General features: G+C 43.3%; 1 protein-coding gene across 1 annotated transcript in view; it reads right to left on the bottom strand.

The window, feature by feature from the left end:
- Gucy1b1 (guanylate cyclase 1 soluble subunit beta 1) overlaps positions 1–12,852 on the bottom strand; it is a 41,655-nt gene extending 28,803 nt beyond the window's left edge. The window contains exons 1-2 of the mRNA XM_041659498.1: positions 12,715–12,852; positions 12,121–12,194 (exon numbers count right to left, since the gene is read on the bottom strand). Of these exons, the coding sequence (XP_041515432.1) occupies positions 12,121–12,194; positions 12,715–12,717 (77 nt within the window). The 5' untranslated portion in view covers positions 12,718–12,852. The remainder of the gene's footprint in view (positions 1–12,120; positions 12,195–12,714) is intronic.
- Between the last annotated feature and the right edge of the window lie 2,131 nt (positions 12,853–14,983).

Raw genomic sequence — 14,983 nt, 5'->3', positions numbered from 1 at the left:
TGTACCCACACGGTCACAGTGACACCTTCAAGGCCACCCATGGGCACACTTCTCTCAGAAACCATCCAGTCATGGGCACTGCTCATTCTGTTTATCCAAGGGCCATCTCCCCATCTGTGTCAAGTCTTATGCGCGACTGAGCATGGAACTGTTCCTAAAGACATACTGTGTTCTTCAGACCATGTCATTTATGATTGTGTTGCAGTCATGCAGAGCTGGGATGTTTTTTGCCCAGAACTCACAAGGTCTTAAATTCCATTCCTGGGACCAAGAATACACGATTTCAGAGTTCAGAATTTATTAGTTGGATGAAGTTAGGCAAATCACGTAAACAGCAGGAGCATGACAACTTAGCTTTTATGAAATGTGAGGGAGAATGTAACCCATCTCCCACGGCTATCAGGACACACAGCCATGTGAGTTTAGCTGTGCATATTAAAATGGAGTTTCATATATTTACTTTCTCAACAATATTACATTCTCAATTAATAATACAAACTCAATTATTGAGGTATATGTGGCCTTATTCTATGTCCCAAAACATACATAACTATCAAGTGGAAGGAACATAGTTCTCCAAAGTGCTTATGTCTTCTGAATAGCATGCATTGGGACAATACGGAAAAATTCTGAACATGTAATGGACAGATGTGTATCCTTTGATAATGCAGGGATTCTGGTTAGGTGTTCTATTGCGGATTGCAAGAATTCACAAGGCACAGGAAAGAAAAAAGCTAAAATTGAAATAACAAGCTTCCCTTAGCCTGAAATAACTACTGTCAATATTATATCAAGTTTTCTACACTTGAATATATAATGCTTTTCAATGCTGCCAATTTCAATGTCATATTTGATGGCTATCTTTTCATTTCAACAAATACTGCTTGCTGCCTCAATTTGCATTGTTTAAATACACTGAGTCTTGGCAGTGAGGCAGAGTGATTTTATTTTCTTCCACAAGTATAAATAATAAAATTAGCTACAAATATGTTCATCATAATTTTATTTCTATATAGAAACAGAATGAATTCCTAGGAGTGGAATTGCTGGTTTAAAGGACATGACTGTGCTGATTCTGTTATTATCCCATTAATTTTTTATTGTGAACCAACACCAATGTTCACATGGGAATTTAGAAACATCTGACCTAAAATATGAATAAATGTTAATCAAGTCTGCAATAAAATGTATGCTAATTCGCCATAGTCACCATGTTCTGTTCTCCCAAATGAATTAAATCAAATCACAACATGTATTTTTATAATAAACTTAGTTTGTATAAGACACACACCCAGCCATAGTAACCTTTAAACGAATGAGAAGCATCCACACCCCCTATGCATAAAGTGGAGAAGCAGCTTTTTGCAGAGAAATCCACTAGGCACGGCCAACCACCAACCGTTCCTATATCTTCTCTATTAATTGCAACAAGTTCCTTTATCTTCTATTCCTAAAATGATCGTAGAACATGCTCCCTGGAGGGGGGACTAAAGTCAAAGTCAGTAGCAGTGGAGACCAGAAAGTGTCTTCTTGTGGAAAGGTCATGCTGAATTCCATTGAATTATTCAGACACTTAGGACTCCTTATTAGCATCTATCTCAGAAGCCATGGGGAATATCCAGTTGTTTGTTATCTTTTCTAGTCCCTGACCCCAGAAGTTTTTTCCACACATACTCAATGTTTCTTATGCTCTAGGCTCTTTTTCAAAGCATTTTCATGACAGTAAAGAAAACTACCAAAGATACCAGCCCTAATTGACCCGTAGATAGCTGGTAGAAAGAGGTAATATGAAAAATGGGTTAAATTCTATATTATGTTGTAGCATGATAGATGCTTCAAGACGAGAAGACAAGGGAGACACAATGAGAGTGAAGGAGAAGAAGGAAACGGTGGGATTTACATACTCCATGGAGTGGCACTAAGGTCTCGGAGATGATGTGCTACGTGAGTCTTCAAAAGGGCAATTGCTGTCCACCCTCATGCACCCTGCCTTCTAGAACAAGGTCTCTCCTCTTTGCAGCTCATTCATCATCTCCCTCCAATTTCAGGGGACATGGTAACTAGAGAATCACTGGAGACTCATCCCCCCCAATTGTGCCTGGTTAACAGAAAACCCAAGCAGGAAGAGACATGAGCCACAAGGAAGGGGAGGCAGACAGCGCCACCTGCAGACGCTACCGGAAATGCCCTGTCAGTGTTCAGCACCAGTCCTGCTTTCTGATATGTTCATATGGGATCAGGTTTCATGGTGGCTAATATCTTAGCTTCCATGGAGGTACAATGAGGTGATGTGGGACAATGAGGTGATTAATGTCATCCCCCAGAATTCTTCATCACAGACCAACACCATCCGTCAGTGATCTTCATCACAGACCCTGACACCATCAGTCAGTGATCTTCATCACAGACCCTGACACCATCAGTCAGTGATCTTCATCACAGACCCTGACACCATCCGTCAGTGATCTCCATCACAGACCCTGACACCATCAGTCAGTGATCTTCATCACAGACCCTGACACCATCAGTCAGTGATCTTCATCACAGACCCTGACACCATCAGTCAGTGATCTTCATCACAGACCAACACCATCAGTCAGTGATCTTCATCACAGACCCTGACACCATCAGTCAGTGATCTTAAAATCTTGAGTGGCTCTTCTTCCATTTCTACTACACAGTCTCTCTCTCTTCAGTTTGGGAGGGTTTTCCCCCCTTCACTTTGTACCTGACTGAAATCACAGAAGGCGACTAGCAAAGGCCAGCAAATTTAGGAAACAAGCTGGTAGCTAGATTATATAAGCAGAACACGCTGCTCAAGTTCCAGTCTCTGCAATCCTGTCTCTTGCTTTGCTGACCCATGCTGTTTACACATTTTCCCATTTTCCTTAAAACCAATACCGAATGTGCATGCCTATATCTGTAATGTTTCTAATAATCTACCATTTACATTTTATATGCAGCATTTCCTTAGACCTGGAATTACCCGACTCCAGGTATACTCACCAACTTTTCTAGACCCAATCACTGTTTCAAAATCAACTTGAGCATCAACCTTGCTTAACTTCTGCATCACATGGGAGCAGCCCTTGGCCTGTCTATCATTTTGGTTTACTGATATAGCAAACTGAGGGTTTCGCTGAGATTTATAATTTGAAATTTTCTCAAATATATTGGGATACTTTTATTTACTTATTTTGTTAACCTCTCTTGGTTTTCTCCAAATTATGAGTCAATGCCCTTCTTTACAGCATGTGAAAAACAAAGAAATTCACTTCTGCATGCAGGGGTGCCGAGTCCGAGGAAGTCCACTCCCTGGGTTTCATTCCATGTCATGGGTAGAGGACAGCGTCGGCGCTCTCCTGCAGCCACTGGAGAGCATAGTCAGCCTTGGCCTCACGCTCCACACCCAGTGGGTTTGACAGGTGAGGTCCAGGTGCTGGAGAAGCAAAATGAGGAGGCCACCGGGGAGGAAGAAGGAGGGAATGTCCAGAAGAGGAGGGGGAAGACAAAAAAGGAAGAGGAAATGTTTAGGGGAGAGAAATAAGAGGAGCAACAACTCAGAAAGCCCTATGCAGCGTAAAATAAAGCTAGTGGGCTCTTTGCTGACTTGTTGGTAAAATGAATGGATTCTAATGGCCAAAAGCAAGCTCTACTTCCCTATGTGACTTAAAAGAGTGGCTAAATTCTCCAATGGTGACAAAGTGATATAGAATTATATGCTGTGTTCACTAAATAAGTATTGTGTTATAGAAGGATGACATATTTTCCTTAAAGCCGTTCTCTTCTCATTTTCACTCATTGATGGTTGTCAGCAAACTCATCTTCATATCTACTAATTACTTCCAAAAAACAGGTAGTGGGTAGATATAGCAGAATAACGTTTTGTGGATTGACTGAAATAATCACCATCTTTATACATGTGTGCACATTTTAAAACAAGGAAATGAATTAATCACTTATTCCTCATGAATGTTGTCTATACTTCATATTACAAAATCAAGCTATATTCAGTATAACTGAGAAGTCCATAGTTCATGTTTAGTATTAAGTATATTTTGGATGACTTAAAGAAAAATAATTAGATATATAGTGAGTTCAAAATGGCCAAGTTTCATTTCTCATAACTTTAAGGAACTATATCCATTGATTTCATGTGTGAACACAGAAATGCTGCCTTTGCTTCCTACCCTGAGCTGCAGCTCCTGAGTACTCCCCCAGAAAGTGTACTCCAGGGAAGGTCTGTGCTGATGGATAAAGAAGCATCCCATGGAGGTATGAGAAGGGATGTTCCGAAATGGGACAGTCTGAGGTCCGAGGAAATGACATCTCAAAACAACGGTCAGCTCCCAGCCAGAAAATGTCCACATTTACCAGACTCTCAGTTCCACCCAGCACCCCCAGAACTACTGATCCAGGAGCATCACTGGTGCACACAGATTTGGTCTTTCTAATAAATCCTAGCAATGCTGAGGAGAGAGGGAGGGAAGTGTAATAAAAACACTTAGCTGTATCTAGTCATTATGAAAATTAAAATGTTCCATTAGAAGCCACAGATAATAACTGTAGGCAACATTGAAACTGTATGTGGCTTTTTTTTTGTAAGTGGCTGGAAAAAATAGTTGCTATTTCTCATTATCTAAGTGCAGTGATTTTAATAAATCTCTGAACCCCCTAAGGTGCGACTCCAGTGTGAAGACTTTGCCCAAAGGAGAGACAGGCCCTTTAAATCTAGGGCCAGCTTCTATTTTGGATTTTCCTTGAAGCTTGGTTCCTGCAAGTGAAGCTATCACTCTTGTATGCTCTGATGAGTGACAATGGGGTCTCAGTTCTAAGCAAAACAACGCCGTCACTCTTGGTATATTTTTGTTTTCATTGTGACTTTCCTGACATGGGAGACCTGTGACAGCAATGACTGCAGCTCTGAAAGTCACTCATAAATGTCTTAAACGGGCGCCTTCCACAGCCTTATCACACAGATGGATCCATTTGGCCATCAACATTGCCTGGGGAACGCCCGATCTCAGCTCCCCTCAAAGCAAACAATCTGCTCAAGATTTCGGTGGGTATGGCTTTCTCTCACAGATGTAATGGCTGATTAAATAAAAATACCTTCAAATCGTAATAATGAGTGTCACCTGTACATACGCCGGACTATTCCAGGAAAGCAAAGACTAATGAAGAAGACACCAGCATACACGTAGAGATGGGTGGAGTCTTTGCTAAGTCAGCCCTCCCTGGGAAGGAGAGTACAGGTTCTCACTGGGAGAAAGCCCAGGGTAGGATGACTGTGCCCCAGTCCCTACTCTGTGAAGGTGTGTGAGGGAAGTTCTCTAATATCCTCCTGTTCCCTAACTTACAAAGTGACAATAAGGGTGAATGGAGTGGATGTGACTGACGGTTTGGTGATGTCATGTGTCGACAGCATGAGGGTACAGTAGACCTATAAAGGAGATGTCCAATGTGAATGAGATATTGTAATCAAAATAGAATGGTGCGCTGCCAAGTCCCCCCACACACCTAACTTCAGCATGGCATATATTTCGCTGCAATTTAGGACACTGTCCTTATCCAGCATCTCACAAATTAAGGGCCTAGATGTGTTCTGAATCATATGCATACATACATACGATGAGTATATGTTATACAAATGTCTATTGTCTCCAATTTAGAGTGTAAAAACAATTTACATGCAAATGTATGTATCATATTCATGGAGAATAAGAGGAAAATAGAGACACATTGTAATAAAGGGAAGGAAGGGAGAGAACGCGCTAATCTCTAGGTTTTACCCTAAGAATGTTAAGAAGCCTACACTCCGGTGAGGCAGGTCAGATATTAGAATATATGAATAATTCAAAGCACACTCACCCATGACTAGGAAGGGAGAATAATTCTGAATGTATGAAACAGTTCCTTCAAATGCCTTTGCTGCAGTAGGGCAAAGCTGGGAGGAGGACATTTATAGAACACAGAGAGAACATGTGGAACAGAAGAGGCTCAACTCCCCACCTCAGCATGGTTAAGTGACTGAGATCAGACCTCAGGGTGGGATGCTGAGGGCAAATGGGACACGGTGCACACTGACCTTTGTCTTCCTTACTACCGTCATCGACAGTTTATAAAGGGAAAATGTCTTTCACTTTTCTACATACAAACAATAAAGGCAACGTTTTCCTACTATTTATTCTTTAGTGCACAGACAGGCGAAACAGTGAGCACAAAAGCCGCAGAGCTTCAGGTCTGCGCGGTCGCCCAGGAACAGGGCTGGAGAGATTCCTCTTTATAGTGTTCATTTCCTTAAGTGTGCTTTCCTAGAGACATCTGCACAGCGTCAACCCTTAACTATCACCTTCCAGCACGCCATGAGGAAACATTTGCCAGGTCCCTGTTGCTGGAGGGGAAAAAAGACATCGCAAAGGACATTGCTCTCGCAAACAGCAGCCATGTTTAGTTAATATTTGCCGTCACCCCATCTTGACACAGTGAGAGTGAAAGCATGGGATTTCTGGGTTCTCTTCTAGTCCTCACTGGAACGCACACACACACACACACAAAAGCATAGAGTAGGCTAATATGATTCTGGTATATACCTAATGCACACACACACAAGAGGAAGAGTCTAAGGAAATTAAGACTCCCCTAGACCAGTCTTTGGGCTGTTGCAGATCATAGAAACAAAACTATCAGAAATGCTATGGCCTCCCTTATCATGCAGGCACCATGTTGTTCTCAAAGTGGTATGGATTCTAGAAGATTCTGTGTAGACAGCTCACCAGCAGCTGTGTGAGGCCTAAGCAGTTAGCTTCCTAGCATCAAGCAAACATACACAGTGTGTCTTCCTCTGGCTTTCACGCCACCTGGAATAATTTCCTACAGAAAAAGGTCTCACTCATAATGCACAGCTAATTGACTTATTTTTTTTTTAGCTTTTCAAGGAATTTAATTTTCAGAGGTTGTTTTTGAGTAAGAAAATGAGTATTTTGTATTGATAGTTGGAAACTCTTCTCGGGTAAACACATCTAGACGCTTACAGCCTGGTCTCAGAGGACTGGCTCCAGAGTAACTTGTGACTTTTCAGCCTCCTACACATAATGCCCCTGACAGCGTTCCTTTAATTTCTTCAAAATGCAACTTCATAGTGGAAAAAAGAAAAGACAACTATGACAAACACAGTGAGCTGGAAAGTCATTTCCTGTTTCAAATAGATATCTCAGCCCTCAGCTGAAGATGCATAGAGGAAACGGTTCTAGAAAGTTTAAAGAGTTTTCTCATATGAAGGGCCAGTCACACTTTCAAACACACATAGGCTTTTTCCTATCTGGACTCGGCTATAAAAAGGCATAAAAATTTATTTAGCTCACCCCATCATGAATGTGAAAATGCCATAAAGCATGCCAGATTATGGTGATGCCCTGGTTTGCTTGCTTTCATTGGTTTTGATAAACTCAGTATAAAGAGCACTGTCAATCTCCGTGTAGATGGCATAGTGAAATAACGATCTTCCTACAGCCTGCAGAAGGCAGAAGGTGGGCACGAGGCAGACACAGAAAACCTGGCAAGAAGGTTGTTGGAGTGTAGGGTGAGGGGAACTGATAAGGACCAGGAGGAAAGAAGCAAGGCCAAGGGATAGTCTGAAGCAAATGAGACCAGCCAGTGTGTGAAGAGGGTAGAGGAGAAAGTGAGAAGTGAGGTGAGGACCTCCAGCAAAGTGAAAGGAAACGTTTAGGTTGGACTAGCACGCTCGCACAATGGGCTATTGTTCTTGGTATTTTGTCTGGGTGTAAAGTGCTAGGCAGACTGTTTAGCATTGAGCCACACCCCTAAAGCAGGCCACTGTTGTTGAAATGGAGCTTTACAGCGTTCATGCGTGCTGCAGAAGAAAGATGTCAAAAAAACCCAGTTAACAGAGGGAAGTGGAAAACAGTGCACACTGTTACTCCGGCAGCTATTCAAGAACCATATTAAGCGTGTTTCCAGATAATACTGAAGGTCCTGCAACAACCAAGGCTATCAATTTCCCCCCATATACAACTGAAACTTGGAAAGCTTGAGCAGGTTAAGAAGCCATGTAACTATCCTCATTTTTAAAAAATTGCTTGTTTGGGCCCTAATATTGATTCATAATCAGCAAATTCAACTACACCTATGGAATCCAAACTGGAGTAGCAGTACATGCTATCCAGCAGTCAAGCCATTTCCTTATTTGAGTGACAGACAGGAAAGTTTTTTAAAAAAATGATTAAAACTAAAAATATCCTGCTATCTCTAGACATTTTCAAGGCAAGAATGACATCATTTGCTTTTCTGTCCTCGGTGCCCGAATTGTTTAACCTATGTTCATTAAAGATACGCTTAACAATGAACGAAAGAGAAAAAAGAGCCTGTGCTGAAGAAGAGCCGGTGCGGAAGAAGAGCCCGTGCACCAGCTTGAGCAAAGCCATGAGAAACACTTGGAAGGCGACGGACCACAAATTGACAACAGTGTCTGTTAACTATAAAATGATATTGCATAATTCTAGAACTTACAGATTTCATACCTACATTTGGACTGGACTGTGTATTTCTAATCTCTCAGAAAATCTGATACTAGGTAGCCAGTACTCTGGCCTGGTCACCTGTAGGCAAGTCAGTACAGTTTCCTGAACGGCGGTGTATGTGTGGGAGGGGCTGTGTTTTTTACTGTTTTGGATCCCACCTCTGAGTTACATCTTCAGCTACATCTACCACTTGTTTGGAAGAGACTTCTAATCATTTTAGAATCATTTGAACCCACCTTTAGAATTCGTGTATTTTCAAAGGTAGACAGAGAATCTCAGAGCTCACTGGCACAATATAGTTGTCAGGTTAACCAGGGCTGATGCAGTGCAACAGAAGCAGACCTATTGAGCATTTAGAAGATATGCTTATGGGAATAAAGTCTGACTACATTTTTCTAAATGAATAATAGGTATTATTTTTCTCATCACTCAAGAGACATGGCTTCTTTAAGAGGATCATCTGAAAATTTCAAACAAATTTACAAAGCAAGATCTGAAGCAGATTTGGGAGCAGGGCTTGTCTCTTACTCTTTTATGTTACTACATAGATCAAAAGTGGGTAATGACGCTATATCCAGAACACTGGATGTTCCCTGGTTCAAAACATAGCAATGATGTATACATGGCTACATTTGAGAATTTATACAGATACATCCACAACATCCTGAAGCTGGTCTTGGAAGTAGACTCAGCCTTTTCTGTCTGTCACTTTGAGATGAATTGCCTGGGCTTGGGTTTGGGGCAATTTTTACTGAAGAGGGGAGACAAAGCTCTTGGGAGTCGGTGATGCTGATGATACTAATTCATGTGGTCACCGAGTTTCCAAGGAGGTATTTTCCTGCTCATAGTCATCTAGAATTTTTATCTGGAATCTATTACTTAGAGTTTTATTTGTCATTAAGTGTGTGACTTCCTGTCTAGTAAAGGATGGATGTCCACTTCCTACTAAACTAAAAAAAAAATACTACAAAACATGTTAAAATATACAATTAGACAGTTTTTCACAGATGAAAAAAGAAGATAGAAATGTTTGGTTCGTATGGAGGCAAAATTATAAAACAGCTCTTCTCTCGTATTGAGACTTCCATAAAACTGACAGCATCTTGGGGAGTGGCTGCAGGGGAGGCTCAGGAATGGGAGGGGAGGGCCATCTTCATGGCAATAGCCTTTGGCAGTTATATTTCTCTCACCCTCTTGGGCAGATGCTCTTCCAGGAAGCATTCAGCAGCATCTGGGGAAGCCAGGCAGAGTAGCAAGGAATAGTTTTAGACCCTCAGTGCGAGAAGCAAGCCAGACTGTCCAACACATATGCAAAACTGCACCCATGACCTGAGGAATGCCTTCCTAAAGTGAAAACAGGCAACTGAGTGGCCAACCCTATTCTGTTCCTCTGGTAAGGGCACCATCCTCACAGTAATTTCAGAGAAAAATGATCTCTATGACCTGGTTCATATTTATAAGAAGTGTTTTGGATGATTGGCATTATTATCACTTGGCCAACTAAGAATTTTGTTCAACCACACCTCAAGATAAGTACACACGTCTGTACTCCAGGCCCATGAGAGGCAGAGACTGGAAGACTGTTGTGCTGTTGTGAGAACAAGCCAATCTCAACCACATGGTCATCTCCATTCATTCAAAGCTACATAGCAAGAACCAGTCTCATGTGTGTGCGTGTGCACATATGCACACACGCATGTGTACAACGTACATGAAGAAACATGTAACAATTTCAGCCACCACTTGAAAGTTAATAGAATATATATATACATATATATGTATATATATATACATATATATGTATATATATGTATATATATATAATGTTTAGGCCTTAGCTATCATAAACAAGTATCTGGATAATTTAATTATAAAAATAAACGTGTTGGTACATTCTTCTATGAAGTATGAAGTAAATTTTTTTCTACATTGACTAGTTATCAACATTGATAATACTCAGATGTGTATTCTAAGTTTTATTTAATTTGCATAGTGATTATTAACTCATCATTGTCTGTTCTTGTACTCTCAGAATCCTGAACATATCAATTGTTATGGTTTATCTGTCATGGACTTTGGGGGCTTCACTTCTAAAGGTGAAAGGTTAACACATGGGGATGTGTGCTCCCTTCACTCACAAAGAAAGGGCTTATGTTCATCCTCATGCTTGTCTACACCGCGAGGGCGTGTGCTTAGTGTCTTCAACGGTGCCTGTCTCCACTGAAAACCAAAACTATGAAAGAATGAGTAAGGTCAAAAAAATTACAATCTCTAAGTGGCCTTACTTCTTAGAGTTTTGTTTGATAGAGTCATAACTGCCTCATCCTCTGTTTATAGGATGCAGATGTGTCCTGCGAATAACATAAATATGGATAACATGAAAGACTCTGGAACATCAATTAAAACTCGTACCCAAGAGAGCTGGAGGAAGATGTTGCATTCTAGAGCTTATTTCCACAGAAACAGATAACTAAAGAAAATCACCATCCTATTACTGAACAATAAAGTCCGTGAAATCGATAGCTAATAAAATGTGCTGAGAAAAATAACAAGGGCTCGTGTGCTATCATTGAGCCCAGGAACCTATCAAATAAGAGAAGTGGGTTCCCCTCTGCCCTTCTTAATCCTCACCAATCTCCCTAGCCAGTTAGAATGTGGTGATGGCTACCTGTGATTTTAGTATAGCTAGTTGGTAGCAACACTCGGCTATGCAAGAGTTAAACGCCGGTTTCAACAAGGGAGCGAAGGAAAGATAATTCTGTTAAATGGTAAATGCTCTGCTGGGCATGGTGACGCATTCCTCTAGTGCCAGTGCTCAGAGAGGCCTGGAAGATTGGCAGGTCCAGGCCAGCCTACGCTGTATCTAGGGAGATCTCTGAAAAAAATCTAAAGGTCAGTCATGGAGCTTGGTTGCATCGTGTTCTCCTGTCACGCACAAGGCTCGGAATTCAGCCCCCAGTAAAACCCAGCCCAAAACCCACAAAAGGCTTCAGAGGTGACCAGGTCCTTAAAATCTCAACTAAGTGTATTCTTCTGTCCCATCTGAGTAGCAGGCTCTAAGTTCTACAGAAACTAGGGTGCTCTGTTAGCACTCCTAGAAGAACGCCCAGCAAAACAAGGCTGATTTGAGGAGGTTATTGGGCAGAGGTCCCTTTATTAAATATGTGCTTCACGTGACTTACTGGAGAAATAATTTCTGGGTGTACTATGGTATACCCAAACGATTTAGCCATATTATGTGTACCAGGTGTGCAAATCTCAGAGCACAACAAGTCTTCTGTTCATTTCCTGCCTCAAGCCCCAGAACCTTTCTAAGGCCCCTGCGTGGGAGCTGACCAACCCTCCGAACCTGGACTGGGAGCCTCAGGACTCTGGCAGGGTGTTCCCACGCTCAGACTGGGTGAGGAGGCCGCAGTGACCCCAAGGGGCCACGCCAGGGCCTACCCTCTTCTCCTGGTCCCGGCTCCAGAGCGTGGGAGCGGAGACCAGAGGATGCGCACCACGACCCTGCCTGGAGCATTAGGGAAGCCAGCGCGGGCACGGTGCCAGCGCGGCCCTGGGAGCAGGGCTGTTCACTTACTTGATGTCTTCCCACACCTCCGGACCATAATTGCGGATCACCAGCAGCTCCAGGGCATGGTTGACGAATCCGTACTGCAGGGCAGGGAAAGACTGAGGTCAGGGACCTGCTCCTTTCCACCGCGTCGCCCACCCCGCTCCGCTGGCCTGTCACTCGCCATCTGGTTGCGCTTTCGGGGTACCCTATACTAAAAGGAGGAGATTCCCGAGAATCAATGGACTCTCGGCTCCACCGCACCCCCCTTTCCCATCTTCTTACCCTGCTCACCTGTCACCACGGTACAACAGGGACAGCAAGGGAATCTGAGCCCCGGAGCCTCCCACCTGACCCGGCCCGCGGAAGAGAGAATCACCCGAAGTCGGAGGCTGTCGTTGCGCGGTGGGGACCTACTCGGGACCCAAAGACTCAGAGCGCTCCAGCAGATCATGTGTCCCCACCTCCCACCGAAGGCGCTGTTTCCTGCAGCCTTCCGCTCTGTGTCCCCCACCCCACCCCCGGCTTGCTCCTGCAGCACCGCGCAGTCCACTCTCTAGTCTCTTAAGGTTCACCCAGCTTAGGTGTGAGGTTCCCGCTGAGCGTCCTGACAGCACTCACCATGGTGTCTGCGCCCGGAGCCCGGGAGACAGCCTCGGCACAAGGGTACCGCGGAAGAGACCCAGACAGCGACTACAGCGGCGACAGCGCACCCCGACCAGCACAGAGCTGCAGCTAGAGCATCAGCCTGGGCCAGCCCTGATTGCCACCTCTTCCCAGCCAATGACGAGTAGAGCCACAGGAGACCAGGCGCTGTTTCTTCCCATATCTCAGCCAATCAGAGAGAGCGGAGGGAATTCGGATGGGCTCAGAGCTACTGGGCTCCAGCCTTTTCCCGCCCTAGTTTAGTTACAAGTCCTTCATTTGAGACCTTAAGGAAGATAGAGCAGAGCCAGCTACACTCCTCCCAGTAGCGGATGGGTGCGTTGTGGTCCTGGTTCATGTGTGCTAATCCAGAAGTCTGCTCTCTGGCTTGTGGTGTGTGTGTGTGTGTGTGTGTGTGTGTGTGTGTGTGTGTGTGTGTCCAGCGGTGATCAGCATCTTCCTGTTTATTGCAGTTATGCAGATAAACATTTCGTCTGTGTCTTACATTGCAGCAGCTGGCAAACTTATAGCTAATTCTATGGAACTAACTAAACACATTTTACTTTTTTTAAATTTTTTTTTATTGAAAAAAAATTTCCGCCTCCTCCCAGCCTCCCATTTCCCTCTCTCTGCTCCCACTCCTCTCCCCCTCTCCCCACTTCTCTCCCCCTCCCTCTCCAGTCCGAAGAGCAGTCAGGCTTCCCTGCCCTGTGGAAAGTCCAAGGTCCTCCCCCCTCCATCCAGGTGAAGGAAGGTGAGCATCCAAACTGGCTAGGCTCCCACAAAGCCAGAACATGAAGTAGTATCAAAAACCAGTGCCAAGGACATATTTTACTTTTAACCACTAATTAAGTGTACAGACCAAGATGCTCTGTAATAGATAAGAGGTTAAACAAGTGTATTAGACTTTCTGTCGCTGATAATAAAATACCTGACATTAATCAGCAGAATTCATTTGGGCCCACGGTTTCAGTGGTTCATCGTGCTTGGCTTCCATTGCTTTGGGACTTGTGAGGAGGCACAGCTCCTAGGGGACTAATTAACAGAGGCTACTCAGTTCATGACAGAGACATACGGATCGGTCTGGGATTGGCTATAGTTCCCAAGGACACCCACGATGGTCTACTTCCTCTACTAGGCTCAAACTCCAGAACTTCGAGAAGTATTCAAAATGATGCTGCTAACGGCTGAGGGTTGCGCTTTCAGGACCTGAGTTTCTTCGGGGATCCTTCACGTGGGGTCATAACTGCGAACAGAACGTTAAAGCATCGCTGTCCTTTTGTGAACTGCGCAGGATTCATGGTATTACAACCCAGCAGTTAGAGTTCCAGATGTTTTGAGTCTCTAGAATTCTCATGTGCTTCTGTTCTCAGAAATCATATGAACAGAAATGGGCCAGCAGAAAATACGTGGACATTTGGTTGATCTCCCTCCAGTCTGCCTTCTAACGTGCAGGAGAGTCACTTAGCAGTGGAAGACTCGTAAGGAACAAGAGCAGATCTATTCGGGGATTAAAGGTCGCTGTTGGAGGTGCATGGTTTTGAGTTAGCCCCGGGAAAGGTCAAAGGGCAGCCATCGGTCTCATGTAGACCCGAGCGTCTTTGTAAGCAATGAAATCTGTCTGAATCACCACACTCTGGAGATGGGAAACGTCAAAGCAAGAACAGTACACCAGCAGCCAAACATAACGTGAGGAGGAGTAGACAAATAAGGAAAGGAGATGACAAAGAAGACATCGGGCAACCGAAACACTTCCATCAAGGATGCTGTGATTAAACAGATGAATCTTTCAAAAAAATGGGACATACAACTTTATACAGCTATTTAAATATGAAACCCCTTTTTAACTTTTAAAATTGCACATTATACAACTAACTATGAAAAGACAAGATCAGATCCTCAATGATATCTAAAATATCCCTCGGATTTATTCTGACTCTGTGAAACTTTCCTTAAGGCATAAATATTATCTCAAAATGTAAACTTTCTGTTTTGATATTAATGGTTAAATAGAGTACTAATTCTAACCTTAGAGTTTATGTCGCTTCCTGTACATCATTTCAGGCCTTTTTATTGCATTGCTGCCAGAATTCCTTGGATGTTAAACATCTTCTGTGTGAGAAAAACTGATGAAGGAGAGAGAAGAATGATATCCACAGGATTCCTGTTCTTTGACCCAACTATGAACCTCTCTAAGCACCTGTTTCCTCTTCTAAACGTAAGACAATCCAGGGTATTTAATGTA

The sequence above is a fragment of the Microtus oregoni genome, unplaced genomic scaffold, assembly GCF_018167655.1.
Source record: "Microtus oregoni isolate MIOR12 unplaced genomic scaffold, Mior012 000010F_ref0000083, whole genome shotgun sequence".
NCBI classification, from domain to species: domain Eukaryota; kingdom Metazoa; phylum Chordata; class Mammalia; order Rodentia; family Cricetidae; genus Microtus; species Microtus oregoni.
Note: the sequence above shows the minus strand (reverse complement) of the source record. Positions and strands in the feature narration are given on the sequence as shown.